Consider the following 26778-nt stretch of genomic DNA (forward strand, 5'->3'; position numbering starts at 1 on the left):
ATATTTACTGACTTTTGGCAATTGCAGCGAGTGATATTTTTGTTGATCTCTCTACTTCTGTGCTAGCTTCATCTGATATCTTACATAACTTTAGTTGGAGTCTACCTTCATTTAAGGTTATTAGGCTTATGTGTGTTGTTGCATGGCAAGATCAGTTTTCTCCGACTATTATTGTTACTATTGTTATTGTTATTATTAATAATATATGATAATTATTTATGATATTATCAACAAGATTCGTTGTTCCTCTTCTATTGCAAGTGAAAACTTGAGCTGTCCTTACATGTATTATATGGACTTTTGATGTGGGCATTCACTTTATTGAGTGTGCGATAAACTCTTTACTGTTGTATATGCTCTGTATACGTCAATACTCTCTTCAATATAAGAAATTAGTGCGATGCTGGCAACCATATTATCTTTTAATTCTCAGATGCCATATGTTATATTTAAGCATATTTCTCATACAATTAATTATAGTTAAACTCTTTCTAAAAGTTTGTCATTTCTCAATATGATTATGTTATCGGTTATCTAAATTACAATAGTTTTTATAATAATGTTTTTCTTCGTTTAATATATTACATGTAAAAAAAAGCCTTAATTATACCAAAATTAAAATTAAAGAATTAAAAAAAATTGAAGTTTGAGATGCAACACTTATAAAGTCAAAACGGTGAGTGAAAATTAGCTGCTAAATCGGACTAAATAACTACTGAACCAGTATTTTTAACCGAAATGGAGCGGTGGTCCACTTGGTTGTCCATCAGGAGAATATCAAAATCTTTAACTAAACTGTTAAAAAACACATTTTCCATAGCTACAGGGAGAGTATTTTTGGATTTTTTTTTCAAAAAAAATAAAAAACAGAGCAAATTTTCTGGCTTGTGTAGCAGACATCACAGCACCCCGGTATTTTGTAGAAGCCAAACAGAAAAGATTGATACGGAGAGTGAGGATGCTGAAATAGGTCTCTTGTACTGTTCGCTGTTCGTAACTTGATCTTGTTCTTTATACAGTTATCTTGTCTGGAAAATTCTGGGGGATTATTTTCTGGGAAAGTTTTATCGGAATTCAGTAAAGGAAAACCCAAACAAACCCGCGTTTGTTTGTGTTAGATGGTGGATTCTCTTTTTATTCATCACCGTCATATTCTGATTATCCTACCTTGACGTAACGAAAAAAAAAAAAACCTTAAATATTCAATACAATTTCCAAGTCTTAATTTTCTTTCTTTATTCTGCTTCTCCCTTTTTTTTTTCCCCTCAATTGATGAATACCAATTTTACTTTTCTGGGTATATAGCAAACCTCATAATAAGGATTAAGTTCTCGATCCGAGTCATCAAGTCATGATGAAATCCCTGGAGTATTGGAGGAACTATTTTAGAACGGCTAATTGTGATATTTTCCGTGTTATCGATAATGCGATAATTGTTGCAGCTTCGGATTGTCCCAAAGAATTTCGGTTGCGTAGAGATCGAATTGCAGAGCGTCTGTTTTGTTACAGATTGACTCGGTGCTCCGCTTGTAATCGGGTCGAGTTGGCGGTGCCGGCCCATGAAGGTGAGAACGATGATGATGGGGCTTGCAAGAGAAGAGATGGTGATTGTGGCAATGGTGTTGATGATGATGATGACGAAGATATTGATATTGATGGGTGTGAGTTTCATGGTGGGGCGCTCAAGGAAAGCAAGGTCAATAGTCGTAATAGGGATGGTAATGATTCTGATAACGGAGAGGTGAATGTGAATGATCACTTGATGAGTAATTATAGTTATGGAGAGGCTGAGGCCTTGACTGATGAGATTGAGGAAGAGTCTCAGGTAGTTGGTGAGGTTTTGAGGATCAAGGAAATTCTTCTCAACAGCCGAGATGAGGTATTCTCTTCTCTCTGTTACTGGAATTAACCATTTCTTAACACCATGTAAGTTCTGTAGTACTCATAGATGATTGAATTGTTGAAATATCTAGTTTTTATGAACCTTCTAAAGTGGGTTTCATGGAATTTTGTACAATTGTTTTTGGCTTGTTAGGAGATTGTTTCAAACTATTTGTGATTTTTTGAGTTTTCTGGTTTTGATTTGTGGTCTTTGATTTGTTCTAATTACAGACTGATTCTGTGTTGTTTGAATCGTTAAGAAGGCTTCAATTGATGGTTCTGACTGTGGATACACTTAAGGTTTGATAAAGAGTTCCCTTTTTCTTCCTTTTACTGTTTGGAAGACTCAATTCTCTTGCTAATTTTCGAATTCATTTACTTCAGTTTGTGGATTAATGGCCCTGTCTTCCAACAGGCAACTGAGATTGGAAAGGCTGTCAATGGCCTCCGAAAGCATGCTTCAAAGCAGATTCATCATCTTGCGCGGTCGCTTATAGAGTATGATTATGAGCTTTTTGCCTTGACCTTTATACTGTTTATTATTGTCATTTGCTAGCTAGAACTCTTTATATTCTTCTCACATGTATTTAGTGATGATCAATTTGGTTTTAGAACTCTTTGTAAACATTCCAATCAAAGCTGATTTTGCCATTTAAACAAGTTCTGTATCTGGCTTTCTAATTCATACAATCAAATGCGGAGCATTTTTTTTTTTTTTATGAGATATTAGTCATTTGCTTCATACTCCTTTTACCTGCACTCAAGTTGTTTCATATTGGCATCTCCAACTAACTGTATGAATGAGCCAAGTGCTGGATTACCATAAATGGGTGGTAGCATGTTTTTTAACCAATTTTAATTCTATGAAATCATTGAAGTCCAATACTTATTATAGGTCTCACTTGCCTAAGTATAGTACTAGGGAGGAAAATCTGGACACTTGCATATTTGTGCTAGCAAGTCACTAAGACTTTTTATCACTGCATAAAGCATTGCCTATTTAATGAAGCATTTAGAAAAGAAAATAAGCTTACTGATTGTTTCTGGACCATTGGGCGAACTAGTTAAATATTTGATATATAAAGTCAGAATTTAAACTGCTTTTCTTGGGTACAGTGGATGGAAGGTTTTGGTGGATGAGTGGTATAGTGCTACAAAGGCTTTTGGAGGTAGCAACCTACAAAGTAAGTCTTTATTTTGTAATATAAAGAATTTTTAGCTCTTGCGCTATTTCAAAAATCTGAATGTTTATGAGTTTGTAGGTGATGAAGGTACTTCGGAATCTGTGAATCCTTCTGTTGTTGATGAAGAGGAAGGGCTTCCATCTCCTCCATTGGATGAAGGAGCTTTCTTTGCTACACAAACTACTGGGATAGAGCTGTCAGAGGTATGCATCTTTTCCTTTTTAGTTGTCCAGTTGGGATGATAAATTTGCTTCTGGGCTTTGCATTAGTGAACTGACTGGTTATGCTTTTTTGGTTTGCTATCTTTGCCTCATGCAAAGTTCTTTGATGGCATGGATGACTTTGGAAGTGAGTTGAATCTGCCATCTCTTATGCTTCTTGTAGACAGCTTATTCTATTCGGTTCTTTACTTGAATTCCCCACTTTTTAGATTCGTGATTATGAATGGGGGAATTTTGTTTTAGATCCTCGAAACAGTGGGGAATTCATCAAGAACCGTGAAAATGGACGAAAACAATCACTGGAGAATCAGAATATCACAAAGGGAAAACAGCAGATTCCTAATGAGGCAATTGTTGTTGCTAAGGACAATAAGAGTAAACAAATAAGGAAGAAAGAAGCTGTCCTTAAGCCAAGTGGGCTCTTAAGTGCTGATCTTGGTCCTGCAAGACCACCAAAACAAAGTGTTGAGAGAAAAGCAAACAGTGACACAAAGGTAATGCGGAAAACAGAACAGGTTGTCAGCCAGAGAAAGCCTCCAAGTGGTCAACAAGATGTAAGTATCAAATTTACTGTTTTGTATATGTGGCCGCAAATTGTCATCTGATGCATCTATCGTTCAACTAGAAATTCAAGTGTTCAGATGAAGTTGCTGTTCGGATGAAACTTGAAGCCACCAAAAGGAAACTCCAGGAATGTTATCAACAAGCTGAGAATGGTCAGTTTTTTTTATAGCAATTTAGTTAATGTTCCATTAAATATCAAAGTATTCTGCTTGTGCACAATATGCCAAATTGGATGCTAGGCATAGAATGCATTTTTTTTTTTTTTTTGGTATTCAAAACTAAATGGCTCGGAAGCCTTTTTTTTATTATTGGAATAAACTCAGAAGCTATTGTTATTTTTAAATTACCTCACATATATTAGTGCTGTAATAGCTTACTTTAACTTGCTCTTATTGAACAGCCAAAAGACAGCGGACGATACAGGTGATGGAGTTGCATGATCTCCCTAAACAGGGGCTTGCAAAAAAGAATCCATACATGAGACCTGGAAGCCGTAACAGGCATTGGGCACATGCACATGGACGGCGGCAACTTTCATAATTATCTGCAAATTAGGTGTTTACATTTCCAAGTTTCTTCCTTTCTGAAAGTCAGAGGAAGGATACTTAATAACCCTGGGGCAAAGGCATACCTTGACTTGATCCATGTGAATCAACAATAAGAACTCCATACATTGATCATAATAAAAACAAGACCATTCTGGATTACAAGGAAACAAACATTTGAAACTATTAGCCTGTGTTGAACACATTCAAATGTATCTGAGGAAATAGGTCGTGTAGGGTTGTCAGAGCTTGTTGCTTATGCATTCTAGATTGTTGACTTGGTACTGGGATGAAATCTCCATAGGAAAACCTTTGATTTGAACGTGCCCATTCTTATTCGACTGCTTCTCAATATTATTTTTCTCCGTTACACACAGAGATTAGGGACATTTACTCATGAGAAACGTTATTCATGAATTTGCACAGCTTTTCTTTAAAAGATGATGTAGCTTACCTGATTTTAATGTATAAAATTAAACTCTCATTATTTTGATATAAGATGACACAAAATTCAATTTCACTTTTGTTTCTCATATGCAATGTCTGTGCTTTATAGAATTGTTGGTTTTGCCATTTATATCATTTGAAAAATTTTCAAATTTCTGCATTTAAGAGAGAATGAGATTTGTCTCTTAGCAGTTACATCAAATTTTTGGATTCTGAATTTATAGATGAATATTATTTTTCAGTTGTGTTGATCAAAAAAGTATGAACTGCAGCAAATTAGAAGGTCAAATGCTGAAATGTACAACGTAAGGAGAAGGTTCCTAGGTCTGCCGTCTTGGTGGAATGGGGAAGTTCAGTTTGACCAGAAAATTTTTATTTTCAACTTCTTTTTACAACACACGTGTTTTCATTGCGCTAAAGAAAGTCTAAAAGACAAATTAAATTTTTACAGACATTTTCATGTCGTTTTACTATGATGATTATTATTATTTATTTATGGATAAATTATATTTTTATCTTTAAATTTTAATATAATTAATAAATTAATATTATATTTTTAAAATTGAACATTTAAATTTTTTTATAAAATTATTCTGTTTAAAATTATTGTATAATTAGTCTGTTGATTTTTCTATTATTTTTATTGTTTAAAATATAAAAATATTTTTATTATTTTTTAAATAAATAAAATACACGTTAATTTTTAAATTTCAATATAATTTACAGATAATTTTTATATTTTTAAAATCAAACACTTAAATCTTTCTATAATCAGTCTATTTAGATTTCAATACTTTCATTTATTTTTATTTAGATTTCAATCTTTTCATTTATTTCACGCAATTAAAAGTATAAAAAAATATTAAAAGTATAAAAAAAATTTTATTACCTTTTTCAAAATTAAAAATATTAAAAAATTAAATTTTCATTCATTTTCTCCTATCTACTAGAATTTAAACATTTTGATTCTTTATTTTTCATTTGAAAGAATACTTAAATCCATATTAATTTTTATTCAAATTATATTCAACTAAATTTTAACACTTTTTATTCTTCACTTTCTATTCATTAAAATATTCTAATACTCGATAATTTCAAAATTTTCAAAAAATACTTATAATTTTAACTATTTTTAAGCTGTACCAAGTATTTTTTAAATAGATTGTATATTTTACAAAAATTATTTTAGGAAGAAATTGTATTTTCAGAAGTTTGACCATCTACTGACTTTAAACTAATGTTTATAATATATTAAAAAATTATAATTTTGAATGAATCCTATATAAAAGGATTTAAAGATTTAAATATAAAGACTAACATGTTAATTCAGCTAAAACCATATACTAAAGTATAATTTATACAATATAAAATATTTCACCCACATCAGTAAGGATTTAAGTATTTTTAAGTATTTATGAAATATTTTAGGTATTTGAAATATTTATTCTCCTTTTAACCTATTAATTAATGGAATTATGAATGATATACCTTCCATTTAAGTATTCGATTAATCGATCTATTGATTATGCTCAAATTCACGATTAAAGTATAATTTATACTTTATATTATTATTATTGTTATTATTATTATTATTATTATGCTAAAAAGAGAAGGCTAGAAGACAAATCAATTTTTTACAAACATTTCCAAGTTCGTTTTATTATTATTATTAGGAGAAATTAATTTTATTAATTTTCCGTTTTAGAATTTATAGTTGAATTTGTATGCAACATCTATAATATTGTGCCGTTAACAAAGTAAAAATAATAATTTTTTGACGCAGTCAAAATATTAATATAAAAATCATATGATATTAACTTAATAATAATTGAAGTAGAGATCTTGAAATAAAAATAAATGAAACTGTAATAATTGAACCACAAAATGAAAATAAGTGAAACTGTAATATACTTTTTTATATTTTTACTTTTTAATTAATAATTATATTTATTGCCACTACCGTTACTATTTTAACACAAATTAAATTATAAATTTTAAAATAAAAATAATAAAATTATAATGTATTTTTTTATATTTATTTTATTAGAATGATTATTATTATTGTTATGCTAAAAAAAGTAAAAAGATAAAAATTATTTTTTTACATATAATTTGAAGGCGTTTTAATTTTAAATTTTTTGAATTTGTCATAACTAGTGTAAAATATTAAATTTAATTCAAAAAATTTAATAAAAAAACTGAAGAGGAAGGTGTTTTATCCATATAAACCATAAACAATATCAAGATCAAGATTGAGTTCAAGGAAAACGGAGTTTTTGAAATGATTCACCTACTCGATTTTCGATCAATCGTAAAATAAGCTATGCAAGAGACGATGCCGAACAAAATTCAATAAACTCCGACGCCTCTCATAATAAAATCTCTATGGATGGTGTATTCGATCTGAGGAAGATAGTGGAAAGGAAGTTAGAAGATGGCGATCCTTTTTTGTTTAATATGAGAAATTCCTTTGTCTTCTCTATTACGCCTTAAGTTCAAAATGACATCATCTCTTCAAGAACCTAGCCCTCTTCCATTGGAAGCATGAGAGGGCAGCATCGAAGACTAACCTTAGAGAAATGATAGAAAGAAAAAAAAACCTAAAAAAAAGGGAAAACTATGTCATTTTGTTAGATGAATAGAGTAACAAAGACATTTGCGCATGAAAGAGATACCACAATGAATGTATTTGTCAAAAAGCCGATCATTGCAGACCAAAGAGCTGCCACACTAAAACTGCATGGAAGGACATAAGCATGATTTCATGTTTTAGAGCAAAAGGTCAATCAATGCAATTGCCAAAAAAAAAGGCTAGGTGGAAAGGCAGACGCCAAATTTCACAATTTTAAATTGACACTATTCATAAATAATTGCAACTGAGTTTTATTATATATATATAAAAAACAGAATTTTTTTTTTATTTTCTAAAAAATTTTAGCTTTTATTTTATAAAGGGGAAACATTAAAAAATATTTCTGTCAATAATTTAAAAATATTTTTTATTTAAAATAATTATCATAACTTTCCTAATTAAAAAAAAATAAACATTGGGTAATCTAATTAAAAATTTAATTATTATATTTAAAATTTTTTATCATCAATAACTCATTTAGATTACTGGCCTGAAATTTAAATATTATTTTAACAAAAAAAAAACAATTTAGTTGTTAAGATTTTATTATATTAACAAAGTTTTTTTTTTCTCCTAAATATCACGGTTAGAGTAATAATTTAATTTTTTAAATTTCATATTTTTATAACGATAATTTAATTTTTATTATTTTAATATTTATAACAATTTAATTCTTTCAAGTTCACCTTTTATAATTTACTATTGATTAATGGTAATTTAAAATTATTATTTGTTAATAAAATAAAAATTAAATTATTTACTATTAAAAAAATAAATAGTAAGTTGTGGATTTCAGTAAATTTCAAAACTATTCTATAAATTATTTTATTTTATTTTATAATAATAAATAAAGATTTTTAAAATAATTATTTAAACTTAGTCATGAAAATTTTATTATGTAACTTTCATAATAGAAGAGTAATAATTTTCCATATTGGTTTCTTATTTTTAACATCATGGCGCTAGTTGTACTAGTCAGGCGGAAGATTTTTTTTTTTTTCCTTTTTTTTACAACCTTAAGAGTTGCCCAATTGAAAATGGATATAAAGTTGAAGATAGTTGAGAGATCGTTGAGCGTAAAATTCAGAGTAAAATTTTACTTGGGAGACAATTTTTGAGACGTGCAACTTTTGTTTACCACCAGGAGATTCAGTGAAGCATTTCACCAGAAGCAAAAGCATAAAAACTGGGAGCTCAAAACTGTAAAAGAACATATACTAGTATAGGCATTGAAGTTTCATTGAACCAGTAACATGAACATTCTTGTATGGTAAGACTTAAAGAGTGCAACCCATACAGATATAAACAAAATAACTCACAAGGACATGAGTGCACGGAGATCATCTATTCTAACCTCGTGTGCTTTTGCTCCCCGCCTTCCAAAAGCTTCCTTTGCCAGCTTCTTCTTCCTTTCCTGCATCTCTAATATCCTTTCCTCAATGCTGTTTCGAGCAATCAACCTCACAATCGTCACATCCTGCTTCTGTCCAATTCTGTGGACACGGTCCATAGCCTGTTCCTCAACTGCTGGGTTCCACCAAGGCTCCAACAAATAGACTTTAGAAGCAGCTGCAAGGTTTATACCAGCTCCTGAAGCTTTAAGACTTGCAAGCAGAACATTAGGTCCATCAGGTCCAGGCACTCCAAATTCCTTTATTACTTGAGCCCTCTTTTTTGCATTCATTGATCCATCTAACCGCAAGATCTTGAAGCCTGCTGCTTTTAGTGGCTCCTCAAGTAATACCAACATCTTCTGGAATTGAGAAAAAATCACTGACTTTGCAGTTGGATCTTTAACTCTCGCTTCTATGAGGATCTTTAAGAGTGCAGAGACCTTGGAAGATTCAGTCGACCTTGAAGAAGATATTTCAGTTTGAGAAGATTCAGGAGGGGCTGAGAACAGGTCAGACATAGCCAGAAAACGACGACAAAGTGGACAGCAGGGCTTCACGCGCTGCAAGGTTTTCAAGATGCAGGGTCGGCAAAATATGTGAGCACAGCGTGTAATAACAGTATCAGTTGGTGGAGAAATGCATATTGGGCAGTCAAAATCTTCACCATCTTGTAGCACAGCAACCACCTTTTCAAGCAACTCAGGGTTATTGGATACATCTGTTAGGAATCCATTTCTGAAAGATTAGCAAGAGCAAAACTATAATCATACTACATGGAAACAATTGTAAGCATAAGCTTTAGTAATTAAAACAGCATAATCACAAGACCATATATAAAACTTTTAGGAAAAAAAAATAATATAGGGGCCAAAAGGGAACATGCAAAAGTGATGATTGCTTAACCAATAAGGCATTAAGCAATAAGCAGCCATATTGCATATAATCGCATCCACATGTTAATAGACAAGCCGGTTAGAAAAAATAGACTTCTATTGCCATTGTAATACATACTGTCATCTACAAGTAGCATATAAAGTTTGGAAAAACAATGATGTGTTTTTGACATATGTAAACATGGTTGCTTCCTCGCCCACACATCCATCCAACCCAGATATAAAAACTATATAGTCTAATAATTGTCATAAGGGCTCACCAGACAATAATATTGGCACATCAGAGTGGCTCAAAAAGGCAGAATATATGTTTTTTAAATGTTGCCTTAATTTTTGTTTTTCTTAGAGATTTTAACATATTATTGTCACTTTATCGTTTCTATACTGATCAATGCAAATCCTGATAAATCCACAAATGGTACTTTGCAGAAAGGCGGAATTAAATATCTCATGCATTGTGGCCTCTATGCAGGCCTAGATGCATGCACCCTTCCCCTTGCACCATTAACGGATTTGTGATGTAGAACCACAAAGAAAATAGCACACACGAACGAGGGAAGTAATTCTGGCAAAAATCTGTTAATTCTCAACATTCAAATATACTAAAACTCTAGAAAAATACCCAAATATTTAATATTAATAAGTAATAATTAATACAACCACCACTAGGATTAGAAATTCCAAAATTCGAAAAATACAAAAACAATACTAATTAGGATATTGTAAACTTACTGTAACTTCATAACAAAAGTTGCTAAATAATAGAAAGGCAAAAGCCTACTTTAACTCATAAAATATGGGCTAATAGTTATATAAGCACTTCAACCTTTTTTAGGTTCAAAAAATTCTTTCAATCGTTAAAATTGATCAAATAAGTATTTTAATTTTCAATTATAAATCAAATAAACCCTTGGGGGATATAATCCTTCAAATACTAAAAGTAGATTAAATACACACTTCAAAATAATATCTACCTTCCAATTCATATTTTTCCTTCATGTTCTACAATCTCTCCGTGATTAACATTCTTTAGTGATGTCTATGAGCTATGTCGCCCATTCACTTCTACTCATATCTCAATAGAATAATCATAATTACATCCCATAAGATCAAAATCAAATTGGTATTGATGACTATGACAAAGACAGTGAAACCACAAAGATGCCTTTTGAACCATTCAGAAGAAAAAAAAAAAAAAAAAAAAAAAAGAAAAAGAAAAAAACCTTATCAATCTACTCCAGGATACAACAAATACATAACATGATATTGTAGATGGGTATGCAAGATAGCTTATTCTAACCTCGTGAAGTATAAGATTTTGATGGATGGCATTCATTGAATTTAAACTGAAAGCAAGTTATAGTCCAATCTTTATGACATATTTTAGAAGTAGGACTTATTTGACTCATTCTAAAATTTGAAGGGTTTCTATATCCTTCAAAGACTGGTTTGATCTATTTTAAAAAATTTAAAAGACTTGATATATTTTAACATTTAAAAGGCTTTGTTTGAACCCAAAAGAAAGAAAATAAGCACTCATATGACTATTGATTCATGCTTCATTAGCCAAACTAGGAACTTGTGCAAGATAAACCTTAACTTTATAATTTATATTCTACACCAAAAAATGAATTAAAGATCTTATTTAATTTCAAATTAAAAATAATTTCTAAATCTCATTTTCCTTGATTGCATCAGGTTGTCTCCATGGTTTCGACCCATAAAATATTATTGTTGCACCAAGATTCACCACGTGAATCCTTATTGAAAACAACAGAACTGGAAATATTGGATAGATTGGATAGATGAAAATGATCTGCCACCCCTTCAGGATAGAATTTCACCTACACAAATTTGATCTGCCATCTACATTTTCAGACACTAATTCTGAAAGCTGCATTTCCCCAGGAATGAGAAACATTATAGCTTAAGGACTTCAAAGTTTCCTATGTCCACAGTAATAACTTCAAACATGTTATCACATATCAACTATAAACAAAAAATTGGTTGGTTTACAAACATGACAAAGCGCGGTTGCCTCCTTGAACCCAATTATTACACATTCAAATCATGATCGCCTGAGAAACTCTCTCTTCCAAAACGCAATCAATACCCTTGCAGTTTGATCATTTAGGAAAATGTTTTCAGTATCCTTTGAAACAAGCAATATAAGAGAAAAGAAAAAATTGACCACCAAGTAATATGTGGGCAACACAATTTCAATTTCATAAACTATAATAAAAAACGAACCCACTTGTGAACATCACATCCTCAACTGCAACAATATTCTGACATGGACTTGAAAAATTTTGCATATGTCCTCTTTTATCTCCTTTTGTGAACTTTCCCATCATCTACAACCATCTCCTTAACAATGCCTTCTTAAAGATCTCTTATTTTCTAATTACTGAATCCCTTTTCCAGTCGACTTGACGGTATTGAGTATTGACTCCTCATCCACTACAATTTCCCCAACCCCCAAAAAGAAGTTGACATAAAATTCCCTTGAAAGTTGAAAACTCTACAAGTCTTTGGAAAATGAGATAAGAACATAATATAGATTGACAAATGGGACAAAGGTGCCATTGACCAGTAATGGGACCCCAACTAGACAATCTTCTGTCCGTTTTCTTCTAAAGATCCTATAGAAAATTAGCTATATCTGAACAAGTGTATTGCTGTAAACCTTTTATAGTACTGAAGAAATGGAGGAAGCTGGCAGGACATCTCAGCCTTTCCAGGTTTACTTTATAAGAAAGGGCCAGTCAAGGGAAAAGGAATATCTGATGCATGGGGTTTAGCTGCTGCCGCAAAAGTTGGAGAAAAAGACACCTGTCCAATGGTAGTTACTGGGAAAGAACCTTCAACAATGTTAAAGGACAGTCTGGACGCATCTTTGGGAATTAAGAAGCTTTCCATTGGGGAAGAGAGGATGATCTGCAAGGGAGGACATTCCTAGGGCTCTTCTAAGCCATATTTATTTTTAAGTTTTGCCAAGTACTTCCTTATTTTCCGTGTTGATAGACAGAAGCAGTTGTACATCATATGAACATTATTGGAGTTCTCCTGCTCCCTATATTAATGGTGATACAAAAAATTTTCAATGTAAACTTATAAATGCTATCCAGTCTGACCTTAAAGCAAGCCTGCAAATCCATAAGACTAAATTCCCATGTCTTAGGTGGCAGTCTGAGTGCAATCTTCTCCCACACCCCCCTTAGATGTGGACAAGTTTGGTTCACTTTGGATATAGAATGGGAATAGAAATGTATGTTCCCTATTCCAATTCCATTTTCAGATAAGTAAAGAAAATTTAATAATAATCCTTAAAATTATATTTAAGAATATATGCATATTCATCTAATTTCAAATTACTAAAATACAAAACATTATAAAGAGTTTGAATTCCTTATACACTAAAGAAAAGAACCTTAACCAATGAGCATTAGCTCAATGTAGTCACCTCTACGATTGTAAACACTCGTGCTTAAATCCCATCAGAAGTCAAATTAACCAAACAAAAAACAAGAAAAGAAAAAGAATCTTATTTCAGGAAGTTCAATCTTTTTTGCAATTCTAGAGAAGACCAGATATGGCTTAAAGGAAAAGAGTGAAGATTCAAGAATTTGGAGAAATTCTGTATATAGATATATGGTACCATCTCCTCTTGAAGATAAATTGGGTATACAATATTAATACACCAATAAAACATATGCAACTTCTGAAACTACACAAGCCAAATAAAATCATTATCTCCGGCAAATCCAAGCATGTAACTGAAAGGAGAATTAATGCTACATAAGAATTTCCCAAAGTAAGTTGCAAGTTGTCCTATCTTGTAAGCGGCAAGTTGTCACTATAAGATAGGACCATGTGGCAAGGTTTGATAAGTTGATAAGCAGTCCCACCCATAAAAAAGAGAACTCGAACGACCGGCTCCTAATCAAGACTTGGACGATTATTATGCTCGGAACCAAGAGAAAAGACCCGACCTCAGGACAGGTCGACTACAAGTCGAATAGACTCGCCCTCTCAGACGTCAGGGTGGGTCTCCATAAAGAAGTTACCATTAAATATTAAACAGCTACAATCCAACAAATCCCCTTTATGTCTGCTATCACGGAATTCTCGACTAATTAGCAAGTGAAGATCCCTTACCAATAGGCCAACCACATCATCGCCGAATTATTAGAAAATGCTAGATTTATTTCCACTTTTTTACAGTATAAAAAGAGAACGATGACAGAGACAAAGATATGTTATTCTCTCACGCCAATACTCTAAATTCTTAGCAATTCCTTACTCCCGCCTTGTTCTTCAGTTGATTGACTTGAGTGTCAGAGTGGCTACCGTAAACGCCAACCACCTCACTTTCTCCTTCTTGTAGGTCTAGTCAATCACAGCACAGCTCCGATTCGGCCATGTCATAATTTTAGTTCTAGCAACATCATTGGTTCTGTTGCCGAGAAACCTATTGAATTTTCTCTGTTCATTTGAATTAAAACTGGTCTCTTATCCCTTTTCTCTTAAAAAAAAATCTCACCTTTTTCTCTTAAAAAAAATCTCACCTTTCTCTCCGGAATTTCACAGGCTACTGCTAAAGGTGTTACCAATGAGGACGCCATCATTTCTTCCATCCCTGGCAGTGGACAAACGCGCCCTCAATGGTCAATGAAGTAGATCTCAATAATCTGAGCATTGAGCATGTCAGAAGGTTGCAGGTTGCTTTCGAGCAATGCAAAACTCGGGAGGAGGCGTCGCTTATGGCTCCCGAAGGAAGGGAGGACGTCTCTGTTGATACTCCAAAGCCTCAGATAAGGGCAATTCAGACGCGGTTCAAAGGGAAGGACAAGATCAAGAAAGAGGAGTCATTAGATGATACTTTGAAAGACGTCGTCCGAAAGCTAATACAGGCTGAAGAAGACAAAAGAACACGCAAAAAAAGACCAAAAGCCGGAGAAGTAAGGATATTGGGGAGAACAAAAAGGTTACCAAGTCTCCCGAGGAAGGAATGACCAAGGCAACTCTACTGAATGACTCACGAACACATATTTTAGTGTTGATTAGGAAAAATAACAAGTTAAATGGCCTTCTAAACTCAATCCTAAGAAAGTTGGAAGGGAGATAAGTCCAAGTACTGTTGTTTTCATGAAGACCGCAGACATACAACGGAGGAGTACTAGCAGCTGAAAGACGAGATCGAGAGGTTAATAAAGATTGGCACACTCCGAAAGTTCATCAGAAAGAGTAGAAGAGATAGGAGGCGCGAGCACAACTCTCGAAACCACCCTTGATAGTGAACCTGTGGGTTACTCGTGTATTTGCAAGAGGACCGAGTGTTAATAGGGGTGGCCATAAGAAGAGTGTCACAAACGCTCAGCCCTGAATCAAACCCCGAGATTTTGACATTTGTCAAGTTAGATAATCGAGTCTTTTGTCCTAATCCTAAAAGAAGGTAATTCGTAAAAAATATTATAAACAAAACTATGATGTATTCTTCAATATTTTCTTTTTCCAGAAACGTTGGATGGATGAAAGCGTGGAGACAATAACAAAGGTAACCAGGCGAGTTCTGCTAGACCATTCGGGTGTAAGTCCCACTAAAAGGCCACAAGGTCATCTGGGTGTTGGTCCCGCATAACAAGGCATCTCATACCAAGTCATAAGGCGAGTTCCACCAGGCCATCCGAGTATGGGTCCCAAACATAATCTGGGCGTTGGTGCGCGGAAACAAAGGCCAAAAGGCCATCCTAGCATGGGTACCGGACCGGACATGGGTCCCGCATTATAGTCTAGGCATTGGTCCGCGAAAACAAATTCATAAAAGGTTACAAAGCCATCCGGACATGAGTCTCGCATAACAAAGCATTCTATGCCAAGCCACAAGACAATCGCCAAACCAAAACCCAGGTGTTGGTCCATGGAAACACATTCATAAAAGCAGCCACATGGCCATCCGAGCATGGGTCCTGCACAATAAGGCAATTCATGCTAATGACCGCTGGATTTCACTACCCCGGTCTGAGGCCTGGCCCATGACGACAGCCCTTTACCCGAAGGCTTTTAAGCCCCTCGCATGAATCAGGTCCAGCCCACTTGGCCTTAAGACCGGACCCCTTCTTAAACCTCTCAAATCGGGCCGGCCCAGTCTTTTCGGCCCTCAGCTCAGACCACCCCTGGGCTTCAGTTCTAACCTCAACTCCCAGCCCGATTCGGAGGAGAAAAGGTGGCCAGCCCATTTACTCTGTGGGTCCATCCGCATGCGTACCGAGGGGAATTAAATGGTCGTTACGCATGAAGCAGAGATCTGATATTCTCGTACATCCGTATCCGTATGGCAGAGACAGATGACCCAATGGCAGTGAGGCCGTTACACGTCACTGACAGACGAAGGAAAAGGATAAAAGGGGAGGGAAGCATTCTCCTCTCAGACTAAGCTTACACAACCCTTGTAAAACCCTATTTTTTTGATCTCAGATCATCACATGCCAAGGCCGCAAGGCGAGCATACGCTAGGCCGACCTATCGGGTGTTTGTCCCGAGGAGTTTCCAAGGCATTTCATGCCAAGGCCTGAAGATGGGTATACGCCAGGGCGACCTACCGGGTGTTAGTCCCACATCATGAGAAGTTTCTAAAGCATTTGATGCCAGACCTGAAGGCGGGTATACGTCAGGCCAATCTATCGGGTGTTAGTCTCGCTTCACGAGAAATTTATAAGGCAATTGATGACAGGCCTAAAGGCGGGTATACACCAGGCCAACCTACTGAGTGTTAGTCCCACATTATGAGAAGTTTCTAAGGCATTTAATGCCAAAATTGAAGGCGAGTATAAGCCAGACCGATCTACCAGATGTTAGTCCCGCTTCATAAGAAGATTCTAAGACATTTGATACTAGAAAGCTCGTCAAGAAAAAGCCAAAGAGCTCGTAAGGGTTAGAAAAATGCCCGAAAGCTCGTCAAGCATTTCATGCCAGAAAGCCTGGAGGCACGTCAGGGTTAAGATCAGGGGTAGAAAAATGTCCGGAAGATCATGAAGGCTAGGAAAAGCCAAAGAGCTCGTAAGAGCTAGAAAAATGCTCGAAAGCTTGCAAAGGTATTTGGTGCCAAAAGCTCGTCAGTGCTATATAAGGCCAATGAGCTCGCAAGGGTTAGAAAAATGCCTGGAAGCTCAAGGCATTTGATGCCAGAAAGCCCAGAGGCACGTCAGGGCTAAGATCAGGGCTAAAAAAAAAATGCCCGGAGGCTCGTGAAGACTAGAAAAAGCCAAAGAGCTCGTAAGGACTAGAAAAAAGCCCGAAAGCTTGCAAAGGCATTTGGTGCCAAAAGCTTGTCAAGGCTGTAAAAGGCCAAGAAGCCTGTCAGGACTGTACAAGGCCAAGGAGCTCGTAAGGATTAGAAAAATGTCGGGAACTTGTCAAGGCATTTGATGCCAAAAAGCCCGAAGGCACGTCAAGGCTAGGATCAGGGGTAGAAAAATGCCCATAAAGGCTGAAAAATGTCAAGGAGCTCGTAAGTGTTAGAAAATGCTCGGAATCTTGCAAAGGCATTTAATGCTAGAAAGCTCGTCAAGGATATAGAAAGCCATGCCAGGACTGAAAAATGCCCAGAAGCACGACAAGGCTGCAAAAAGGCCTGGGAGCTCGCAAGGGCTGAAAAACACTAGAAACATGTCAAGGCATTTTTATATCTTTTGGATCAATTTTTGCCAAGACAAGATCTTAAGCCTAACTGATCGGTAGGGCAAGCAAAAAGAAAGTAAGGACATCATGCGCTCAGCCCGGACAAACAATCCAAAATGACTAAGATCATGAAGACAATTATCACATTCGAATCTAAAGAATCGAAGACTAGTGGGTGACCTCTGATACTACACAAAAATTTTCCAAAGTAATCTGCGAGCCGTCATCATAAGATAGGGTCGTATGGCAAGATTCAATAAGCTGATAAGCGGCTTCACCCGTAGAAAGAAAGACTCGAACAACCGGCTCTTAATCAAGACTCGGACGACCATTATGCTCGGAACTAAGAGAAATGACTCGGCCTCAGGACAGGTCGCATAACTCGCCCTCTCAAATGTCAGGGCGGGTCTCCATAATGAAGTTGTCATTAAACAGCTACAATCCAGCAGATCTCCTTTACGCCTGCGATCACGGGATTCTCGACCAACAGGCCGACCACATCATCTCCGGATTATCAGGAAATGCTAGATATTTTTTCATCTTCTTACAGTATAAAAGGGGAACGATCACAGCGGCAAAGATACGCTATTCTCTCACACCAATACTCTGAATTCTAAGCAATTCCTTACTCACACCTTATTCTTCAGTTTACTGACTTTCTCCTTCTTACATGTTTAACTAATCATAACACAGCTCTGGTCTGGCCAAGTCATAATTTTATTTCTAGCAACATCAAAAATTATATTGAACAAAGTTGAATGCCCAACCAAATCAAATTAAGATTAAGCTCAACTGCACTAATTTCTCAGTTAAAATTCCAAGAAAGCTTGAAAATGATTACTAGCCAAGTAATAATGGGCAAATTGTAAGCGACTTTAAGCAAATAATTTCCAATAATAGAAACAAAAAAATGAAAGTAATATTAAAAGTTTCAAATACCTTCAATACTGTTGGAAGGGAGTAGTGACCTCAAATCGGAAGGGCACAATGCCAGACTATTACATATCTGTCGAAGCCGTAAAATTATGCAAAGTACAGTTGAATAATTGGTCGTTAAACTACCAGCATTAATATAACCTTGGATAACACCCTTGGCTTCTCCTTCCATTTGGTCATACAATTCACGTTCTTCTCCAGAAAGTTCAATGTAGTATGTCTCTACAGTTTTAGACGGCAATCCAACTAAAGCTTTGTCTTTTGTTCTCCGCAAAGAAATTGTTGCCATTAAAACCTAAAATCACATGAATTTGTGAAACAAATTGTAGCTTAACACTAACATAAAAATAAAGAGTACTCATGAATTACTTCTCTTCTAAAAGAGAAACAGCAGAATGTCATTAGAGAGGGAAAATAGCATAATTAATTTCGATTGGCAAAGCATTCAAAATGAGAGAGAGAGAGAGAGAGAGGTTAATTTAGAAAGCAGTAACTGACTTAAAAAGGAGCATTCACTTGGTAGAGAGGTCTAAGGGTCTTTTTTTTCCTTTCCTTTTCTCTTTTTTTTCCTTTTTTTGATAGACCTACTGCACCTTCTAACAGTATTTGATATCGCAAAAAGGGGATGGATAATTACAGACTTTAGTTTATAAGTAGGTAGCAAGGGGAAAAATTTTAAAAGAGCATCATGGATAGTCTACCTATGAACCAGGTTCCTTTCATCCCTCCCTCCTAGAACTGGTGGAATAATGATTGGGAAGAAATTAATTAGCATCCACTCTAATTCTGAATAAATTTCTAGTCATATGGCCAATAAGAAAAAGTGAGGGAAATCACAGCAGCCACATATTTAATGAAAGCAATTTCTCAGTTTAATTTTTAATATTTCTTTTTCCCATTTCTAGTTTCTAGTTTCTAGTTTCTATTTTCCATTTGGAAAAATATAAAAGCATGTTATTGTTGCCTTAGTCACCAAAGCTTTTTCCTTCATTTAAGATGTTTCATATTGCCATTAGACACATCCTATTTCCTCTCATACTGTGTGGTTTACTGGTTTGAGATTTTTATTTTCAAATATTTCCAAACCAAAAATCCCAAAAACATTAGTAACATATTCTCTTTGTCTGACCATGCTCCACAGGATTTAGTTCAATCATCTCATCTTGGAGAAGAAATATGTGATGATTTGAGATTTTACAAGTAGAGGTTACAATGTTTCAATCAGTAGAATCATTAAATTCAATAGTTCAAAAGTTCTAACTAAAACAATCCATAACTTTGCCACTTTTCCACTTTCAGCCTAATTCTGTGCTTATCATAAGTGGCCATGAAATTTAACAAGAATAGAAATTGTGATTAATCTAGTGAACAAGCTGTAACATGCAAATAGAGTCTTAATTCACACTGCTAGCCCTTCTTTACCCAAAACTTGATGAAAAAAGTGACATCTACTGTGCAACCCCCCACCCCCAAAAAAAAAGGTAAATAAATAAATAAACCCCTCCACCCTTTTCTCACCCTTAAACCTCAGAAACTTTCTACCTTTTCTTCTTTGCAGAGCTAGCTAGAATTCTACCTAACACATGGAGCAATGGTTGACAGCTGTTATACCATGCGAGTGTCAAATTCATGGTTCACACCAGCTGCTACAAAATCATTTTCCTTTATTTTGAAACACTCACTGCTGAAGCACTCCATATAATACATATCTCATTACGTAGGCTTTGATACTTGCAAACAAAGTTACCAGCTTAGACATAACAGTAAATTACACTCTCTGGGGCTTCAGAAGCATGCTTCCAAGAGTTAGAAGGATAAATAAAAGAACTGATCAGCACAAATCTTTGAAATAATAGAACATTTCTCCCCTAGACCCTTGGCTCCAACATGGATATCATCAAATCCAGAACCATATTGAAATTGAATTATATCTCTTCCTTCTCACATATTCTTATAGGACATTAATCAATCCAAGCATTTTATTTATTTATTTTTCTTAACTGTCTTCTTCAGCAGATTAGTTGGATTTGAAACAAATCCTGCAGCTTTAGAAAATACCAAGCAGCATTAAGTAACTCCTATATAATATATCAATTCCTTTGCCAATGTTAGAATAAGAAATAAAGAGTAAAAGCTTTAATACATAAGCCAAATAACAGAGAAAACTCAGTGTCCCGGCTTGTCTTTTAATATTAAAATCAAACACTAGGTCAAGAAAGATGAGTTATTGGCGAGCTATCCTAAAAAATTCTTTACTTTAGTAGCTGTTCAGAGGCAACTGAATTTATCCAGAAAAATTTAAGATTCATCAATCATAACTAATACTTGAGGTTTACAATATATGGTGAGAAATGCAATCAGCATTCTAAACTTAGGATTTCTTTTTTTTTTTTTTGAAAAGAGTTGCATGATTAAATTTTAAACAAAAACAAATAAATTCATTAGATTATATATGTTTAAAATTATTGCCTTAATGATGAGTTTTTGGGCAAATTGGTGAATTTTTTAAGTAAATAACTATTCTACTAATGATTTTAATTATATTGTGAAATTTTTTCTTTAAAAAAAAATAGTGTACCACTATAATGTAGGCTGCAACCGTTACTTTTTGACCACGACACACCGATATGCATTAATACCTAATATTTCCAGGAAAATAGGGGGAGAAAACAGCCATGTGCTACTACCTGCAGTCGTGAGAGCCCCTTCTTATCCCCCTGAGCAAGGGGGCGTTGTACCAGGCTTTGCCAATAGTTCTTGATGGAAAATGGCTCAAACCGCAAAAATGCCATCAAGGAAAACAAATCAAAGGATCCATTTTGTATGGGTGTTCCTGTAACAACCCATCTTCGCTTAGCCTTCAAATTAGTAACTGCTCGACTTTGTTGTGCATTTGCATTCTTAATGACATGTGCCTCATCCAAAATTACTCTCCACCAGTCAATCATCTTCACAGGTGAGTCTTCCCAAGAGTCTTCACTAGCCAAAGTACTATATGTTGTCAACACTATATCTTGCTTCTTAAGCTCCTCAGCTTCTTTAGTCCTTTCACCATAATACATATATACCTTAAATGATCCGCGTTGAGTATGCTCTTCTAGCTGTGTTACCCATGACGAAAATACAGCAGGAGGGCACACAATTAAAGTAGTCTTTCCACCCAAAGAAGACTTATCAGTTACACCCACAGACGTACCTTTTACATTCATATCCACAAGGTTGTCTTCAGTTTTATGCTTTTTTCGTCCTCGAGTCTCCTTGGCACTCACCCTACCCCTCTTACCCTTCTTATTGCTAAAAACAGTGGATCCCTCATCCACCTCATGTATTTGTTCTCCAACATATTCTCTATCAAGGATGGTATTATTACAAGCTCTATCAAAAGCAATCAGAGAGAGCAAAGTTAAAGTCTTGCCCAACCCCATGTCATCTGCGAGAATCCCACCGCGCAATGGTTCTGGCCTCTTATCTGTATGATAATTGGTCAAAACATTTATATATTCCCCATCATTATCCTCCCAAAAGGGTGGTAATTCGCCACAATTCTCTCTATTCATAAGCCACCATAATCCCTCCTTTTGGTGAACAAAGAGCTCAGACTTAATCACCTCCTTGGGGGGCTCCAAAGTCCCAATTTTCCCTTTCTTATTCACATTGTCATCTACTAGCTTAAATATTTCGTCCACACTCTTAAACTCACTTTTTTTGCACTTCTCTTTAACCACCATAGCCTCTGATAACGCAAAACTCGCATCCGTTTCCGAAATCAAAACCAAGCCACCACGGGAAATGGCGGATTTTACACTATCAAAATCCTCAAACCTTGCAAAAATATGAATTTGACAAGGAATCCTAAACTTATTACCACTACTACGCGAATTGGCGACAACACCTTCAACAGTAATTTTGTGAGAGTCAATTAATGGAGAAAGTACAGCTGAAACTGACCTTTCAATGTGGCCCACTTGAAGCGATCTTGTATTGAGGACTTTGATAGCGTTCTGATCATAAACATTTAGGGGTTCACGGACCAAACCCACCAATTCGCGGCCAGTGATCGTGCCAGAGTAATAGCGGATACCCACTATATTAGCGATAACGAAGCCCACCATGTATGTTTCCGTGGAGGATTGAGAAGAGGAGTCTTGCCAATCGTCGAGAGACATAAAGAGGGCAACTGGGTCTTGCTCTTCTTCGAATTCCATGAAAACGAGAGTGATAGCGTTGGGTCGGTGGGTTCACAGGGAGATAGAGAGAGAGGCTTCTGGGTTTGGGAATCTATCGAGACAGTGACAAGGGGCAACAGTATTTGATAGCGTTTGAAATGGCGTAGAAAGGGCGGGTTTGGAGTGACGCAGAATTCATATAGTCCTCACTCTCTTCCCACTGGATAAGCATTTTCAAGACCACATCGACACTGGACCTGGCCCCATTGGATACTCATCACCGCTTTCCCCTCTGCGGGGGCAGAATCTCTCCAAAGACCAAAATAGTTTAAATTTCACGGGCAATGGCTCAATTTTTATTGTATTTTTAATTTAGTTATTTATTTTTAATTTTTCTCTTAAAACTTTTTAAATTTTAAATTATCTTTCATTCAAGTTTCTCTTATCCATGATTGCAAGTTTCTAAACCTGAATTAAAAAAAAAATTCTTTTTTTATTCACTTTCTTTTTCTTCCTCTATCTACAATTAAAAAAATTATAGATTTTCTTGCATCTCTTATTGTTTCTTCCAAAAATTCACAATTTCATTTTTTAATATATAAAAAAATAAATTATTTAGTTACCTAAAATTAATATAACTATCCATAATAAAAGAGTACAAAAATTGTAAATAATTAAAATAATTTATTCTTTTATTCTTGAATTAATACTCCATTAATTTAAAAAAACAGTTAAATGCAATGTCTCCATTCTAATAATAATTATATATTATTTTTTGGGTAAAGTGTAATTTAGTCCCTCTGATTTAGTGAAATACAACCTTTCATCCCTCTGTTTTAAAAAACCTTTAATTTAGTCACTGTGATTTTAAATAATTATGCGTTTAGTCCCTCCCGTTAGATTTTCGGTTAAATCACCGTTAGTCTTAGTTAAAAGACTAAAATACCCATTATTAATATAATTCTCTAACTTGCTCTAATCTGTTCTCCAATTCGATTTATCAAAGCAAACGAGAAACAGAAGGTGGAGCTCCATTTATCTGACCCATCTAGATCTGTCGAACCTCATCTCTCTTCTGCAATCTGTTGAACCTCATCTCTATTCGTCAATCTGTCGAACCTCATCTCTATTCGGCAATCTGTCGAACCTCATCTCTATTCGGCAATCTGCCGAACCTCATCTCTATTCGTCAATCTGTCGAACCTCATCTCTATTTGGCAATCTGTTGCACCTCATCTCTATTCGGCAAAGCCGTGGCGCTTATCTTATAAAGATCAATCTTAGGTAATATATATATGAATTACTTGGTTAAATATAGTAAATATTAGGGTTTTGGGTTTTTTTATGATTTAGGGTGTTGGGCATTTTTATGATTTGGGGATTAGGGTTAGGGTTTTATGCTATGATTAGGTTTTTGACGATTTAGGGATTAGGGTTACCTGTTTTACAATTTGTGTTTTATTATTAATGTTTTTTTTTTTTTGTTATTTGACAGAAATGGTGGGTTCATTATATGAATTGATCCTGCACTTTGAGAAGGAGGTTGTCATTGTGCGAAATGTTAACCCAGATATGTATTCATACTTTAGTCTATTATCAGATTGCCATAAGGCATTTAGGATTAAATCTGACTTTATGGATATTATTTCTAGTTGTGGAATACATGTTAAAGTCACTGGATTGGAAAAATTAGAGGGTTGCCAATTGTGAAACTGTTAGATGCATTTAGACAAAAATGCATGGTCAGACTCCAGAAGAGATATACCAATGGGACTTCATGGGAAGGTAAGATCACTCCTAACACTCGCAAGACAATTAATTCAATCATCAAGCAAGGGAAAAATTGTAGGTTATTGCCATGTAGAAATGATGAATTTGAAGTCACTGAGGGTAATCTGAAATTTGCTGTAAAGCTTCAGGAAAAAAAATGCTCTTGCAAATGGTGGGACATAAGTGGATTGCCTTGCAAACATGCAGCCTTGTGTATTGGATACATGCGTCAAGATATTGAGGATTATTGCCATTATTACTATTATGTTTCAACATATTTGAAGGTATATGAAGGGGTTATTCACCCAATGCCACAAGCCAATTACAGTATACAAGATGAGTCTCAATGCATTATGCCACCACTTTTGAAAAGGTTACCTGGAAGGCCTAGAAAAGCAAGGAAGAGGGAAGAAGGTGAAGCTGCTCCATCAAATGTAAGGACCAAATCAAAGACAACTAGGTGTGCCACATGTAAGCAACTAGGGCATAATAAAAGGACTTGCCAAAGGGCACCTATTAAGAATAAGGTAAGTATTTGTGGATATTATTTTTTAGATAATACATTGAATAAATAAATTTAATCTCTTTTTTTATTTTTAACAGAGAAATGACAGTTCATCTAACATACATGGGAGACATATCTGAGATACCACAAGTAATGAAGATTTTGGAAGATGCAGATACTACCAATACCCTTCAAGATTTTGGAAGCTAGTTTTCTATGGACAATATTGATGTTGTACTTTTGTATTTTTGTAATTATGGGTACAGGTAGTCCTGGTAAATAGGATAAATTTTTGGGTTTTTTGGAGTATATATGGGTACAGACTTTTGGAAGCTTATGATAATTTTAGGATATGCAGAAAAAAGTTATAGCTATGATCTTTGTACTTGGGCAGTGAATGGGCAAATTTTGATATTGTATTGACTAATTATAATGATATGATATTTGTTTTAGACAACTCATTTATGAGCTAATTATGTCAGCAATTTTATTATCAATTTCATAGCAATTTATGTTTTGCCCAATTTGGATACTAGTAATTTAGTCATGAATTAAGCCCTCAGATTAATAAGTTTACAATCAATTTAATCCATGCGTTTGCAATTTTAACAGACCTTTAACCCCTATATTTTCATATTTCATAGTAAATAGTCCATCAATAATTTAAATTCAATACATATTACTCCTTTAATAATAAATTATACAACCATTCAGTTCATCTAACATTTCAGATTTTGTTATTACCAATAATTTTAGATCTAAATAATATTGATTCAACCAATTTACACAAACACATGAAAGTTGAGAATGTATAAAATACTGGTGTTTTTTTTTTTTGTTATTTGACAGAAATGGTGGCTTCATTATCTGAATTGGTCCTGCACTTTGAGAAGGAGGCAAACACATGGAAATTAAGAATGTATAAAATACTAGTCATCATTCATAATAGCTTGCATTGCATCAGATTTACGTACTACAAAAGTCTGTACCCACAATTTATGAAACTTAAGATTTCATTAACCCACATCCAACCCAAAATAACCCACAATCTATGATACTTAAGATTTTATTAACCCACATCCAACCCAAAATAACCCACAATCTATGAAACTTAAGATTTCATTAACCCACATCCAACTACTTCAACAACCTACTCCTTTTCATCCATTTACTTACACCCAAAATAACCCCAAGAAGCAAATACTGCAAAATACATTACACAGATCTCATTCTCCCCTCAATGAGAACGAGAATGAGAAGAAAAATAAAGACTATTAACACCAATACAATAACTAAGATAGCCTTTGTAAAACCCATCATATTCTCCATATCTTCCATCTTCATTATCATCTTTCGATTCTCATCTTGTACAATAAGCATATCTTCTTTTATATCAGCCAACTCTCGCCCAAGATTTCTTTGCCTCGGCCCGACTTCCACTGTCTCTGCACTTGCTGGAAACCTTGATGCCAGTATACACCATCCCAGGAATGAGCCACATACGTTGTTGCGACAAGCATAATACAAGCAGTTCTTGTTCCTTTCCGATTCAGAAATCCTCACAGCAGCCCTAATGCCACACTTGCAATTCTTATTCAGATATCTTCCCTCCCATCCGCCGCTGGTCGTGGGTGAGCAACTGGTGACCGACATCCTTCAATAATTTGCCTGTGCAGTAACTTTTTCTCATTCTTAAATAGCCCCTTCTTCTGTAATTGGAGGGAAAAAATATCATCCTTCCCGCTAGTTAAAGGGCAATCTTGGAATTTTCTATTTAATTTTCTGTTGACCAACTTATAAATTGAAGACTAACGGTGATTTAACCGAAAATCTAACGGGAGGGACTAAACGCATAATTATTTAAAATCACAGTGACTAAATTAAAGGTTTTTTAAAACAGAGGGACGAAAGGTTGTATTTCACTAAACCAGAGGGACTAAATTACACTTTACCCTTATTT

The 26778-nt window shown here is 34.8% G+C and overlaps 2 protein-coding genes across 3 annotated transcripts; one reads left to right on the forward strand and one right to left on the reverse strand.

The window, feature by feature from the left end:
- Positions 1 to 788: 788 nt before the first annotated feature.
- On the forward strand, positions 789 to 4915 carry LOC110621932 (probable mediator of RNA polymerase II transcription subunit 26b). Of its 2 annotated transcripts, none has more exons than XM_021766232.2 (9): positions 789 to 1879; positions 2113 to 2181; positions 2297 to 2379; positions 2998 to 3065; positions 3144 to 3268; positions 3386 to 3413; positions 3530 to 3840; positions 3912 to 4002; positions 4251 to 4915. In XM_021766232.2, the coding sequence occupies exons 1-9, from the start codon at positions 1352 to 1354 to the stop codon at positions 4388 to 4390; spliced, it is 1443 nt and encodes a 480-aa protein (XP_021621924.1). In that variant the 5' UTR covers positions 789 to 1351; the 3' UTR covers positions 4391 to 4915. The 2 variants fall into 2 exon arrangements, with proteins under 2 accessions (XP_021621924.1, XP_021621927.1); XM_021766235.2 differs by having other exon boundaries at positions 790 to 1879; positions 2998 to 3050.
- A 3760-nt stretch (positions 4916 to 8675) lies between these two features.
- On the reverse strand, positions 8676 to 22846 carry LOC110622869 (putative SWI/SNF-related matrix-associated actin-dependent regulator of chromatin subfamily A member 3-like 1). The gene is made up of 3 exons (XM_021767557.2): positions 21065 to 22846; positions 18381 to 18672; positions 8676 to 9586 (listed from the first exon to the last, which is right to left on the reverse strand). The coding sequence occupies exons 1-3, from the start codon at positions 22580 to 22582 to the stop codon at positions 8790 to 8792; spliced, it is 2607 nt and encodes an 868-aa protein (XP_021623249.1). The 5' UTR covers positions 22583 to 22846; the 3' UTR covers positions 8676 to 8789.
- Between the last annotated feature and the right edge of the window lie 3932 nt (positions 22847 to 26778).

The sequence above is a fragment of the Manihot esculenta genome, chromosome 9 (assembly GCF_001659605.2).
Source record: "Manihot esculenta cultivar AM560-2 chromosome 9, M.esculenta_v8, whole genome shotgun sequence".
Taxonomy (NCBI): domain Eukaryota; kingdom Viridiplantae; phylum Streptophyta; class Magnoliopsida; order Malpighiales; family Euphorbiaceae; genus Manihot; species Manihot esculenta.

Bases quoted from the DNA above. Each gene is read 5' to 3' on its own strand.
- LOC110622869 (XM_021767557.2), bottom strand. From the start codon at position 22,582: ATGGAATTCGAAGAAGAGCAAGACCCAGTTGCCCTCTTTATGTCTCTC. The intron at 18,673-21,064 runs GTAGTAGCACAT...ATGTGATTTTAG, and splicing joins AGGGGCTCTCACGACTGCAG to GTTTTAATGGCAACAATTTC. The intron at 9,587-18,380 runs GTATTTGAAACT...GATTCCTAACAG, and splicing joins CCCTTCCAACAGTATTGAAG to ATGTATCCAATAACCCTGAG.
- LOC110621932 (XM_021766232.2), top strand. From the start codon at position 1,352: ATGATGAAATCCCTGGAGTATTGGAGGAACTATTTTAGAACGGCTAAT. The intron at 2,182-2,296 runs GTTTGATAAAGA...GTCTTCCAACAG, and splicing joins TGACTGTGGATACACTTAAG to GCAACTGAGATTGGAAAGGC. The intron at 4,003-4,250 runs GTCAGTTTTTTT...CTTATTGAACAG, and splicing joins TTATCAACAAGCTGAGAATG to CCAAAAGACAGCGGACGATA.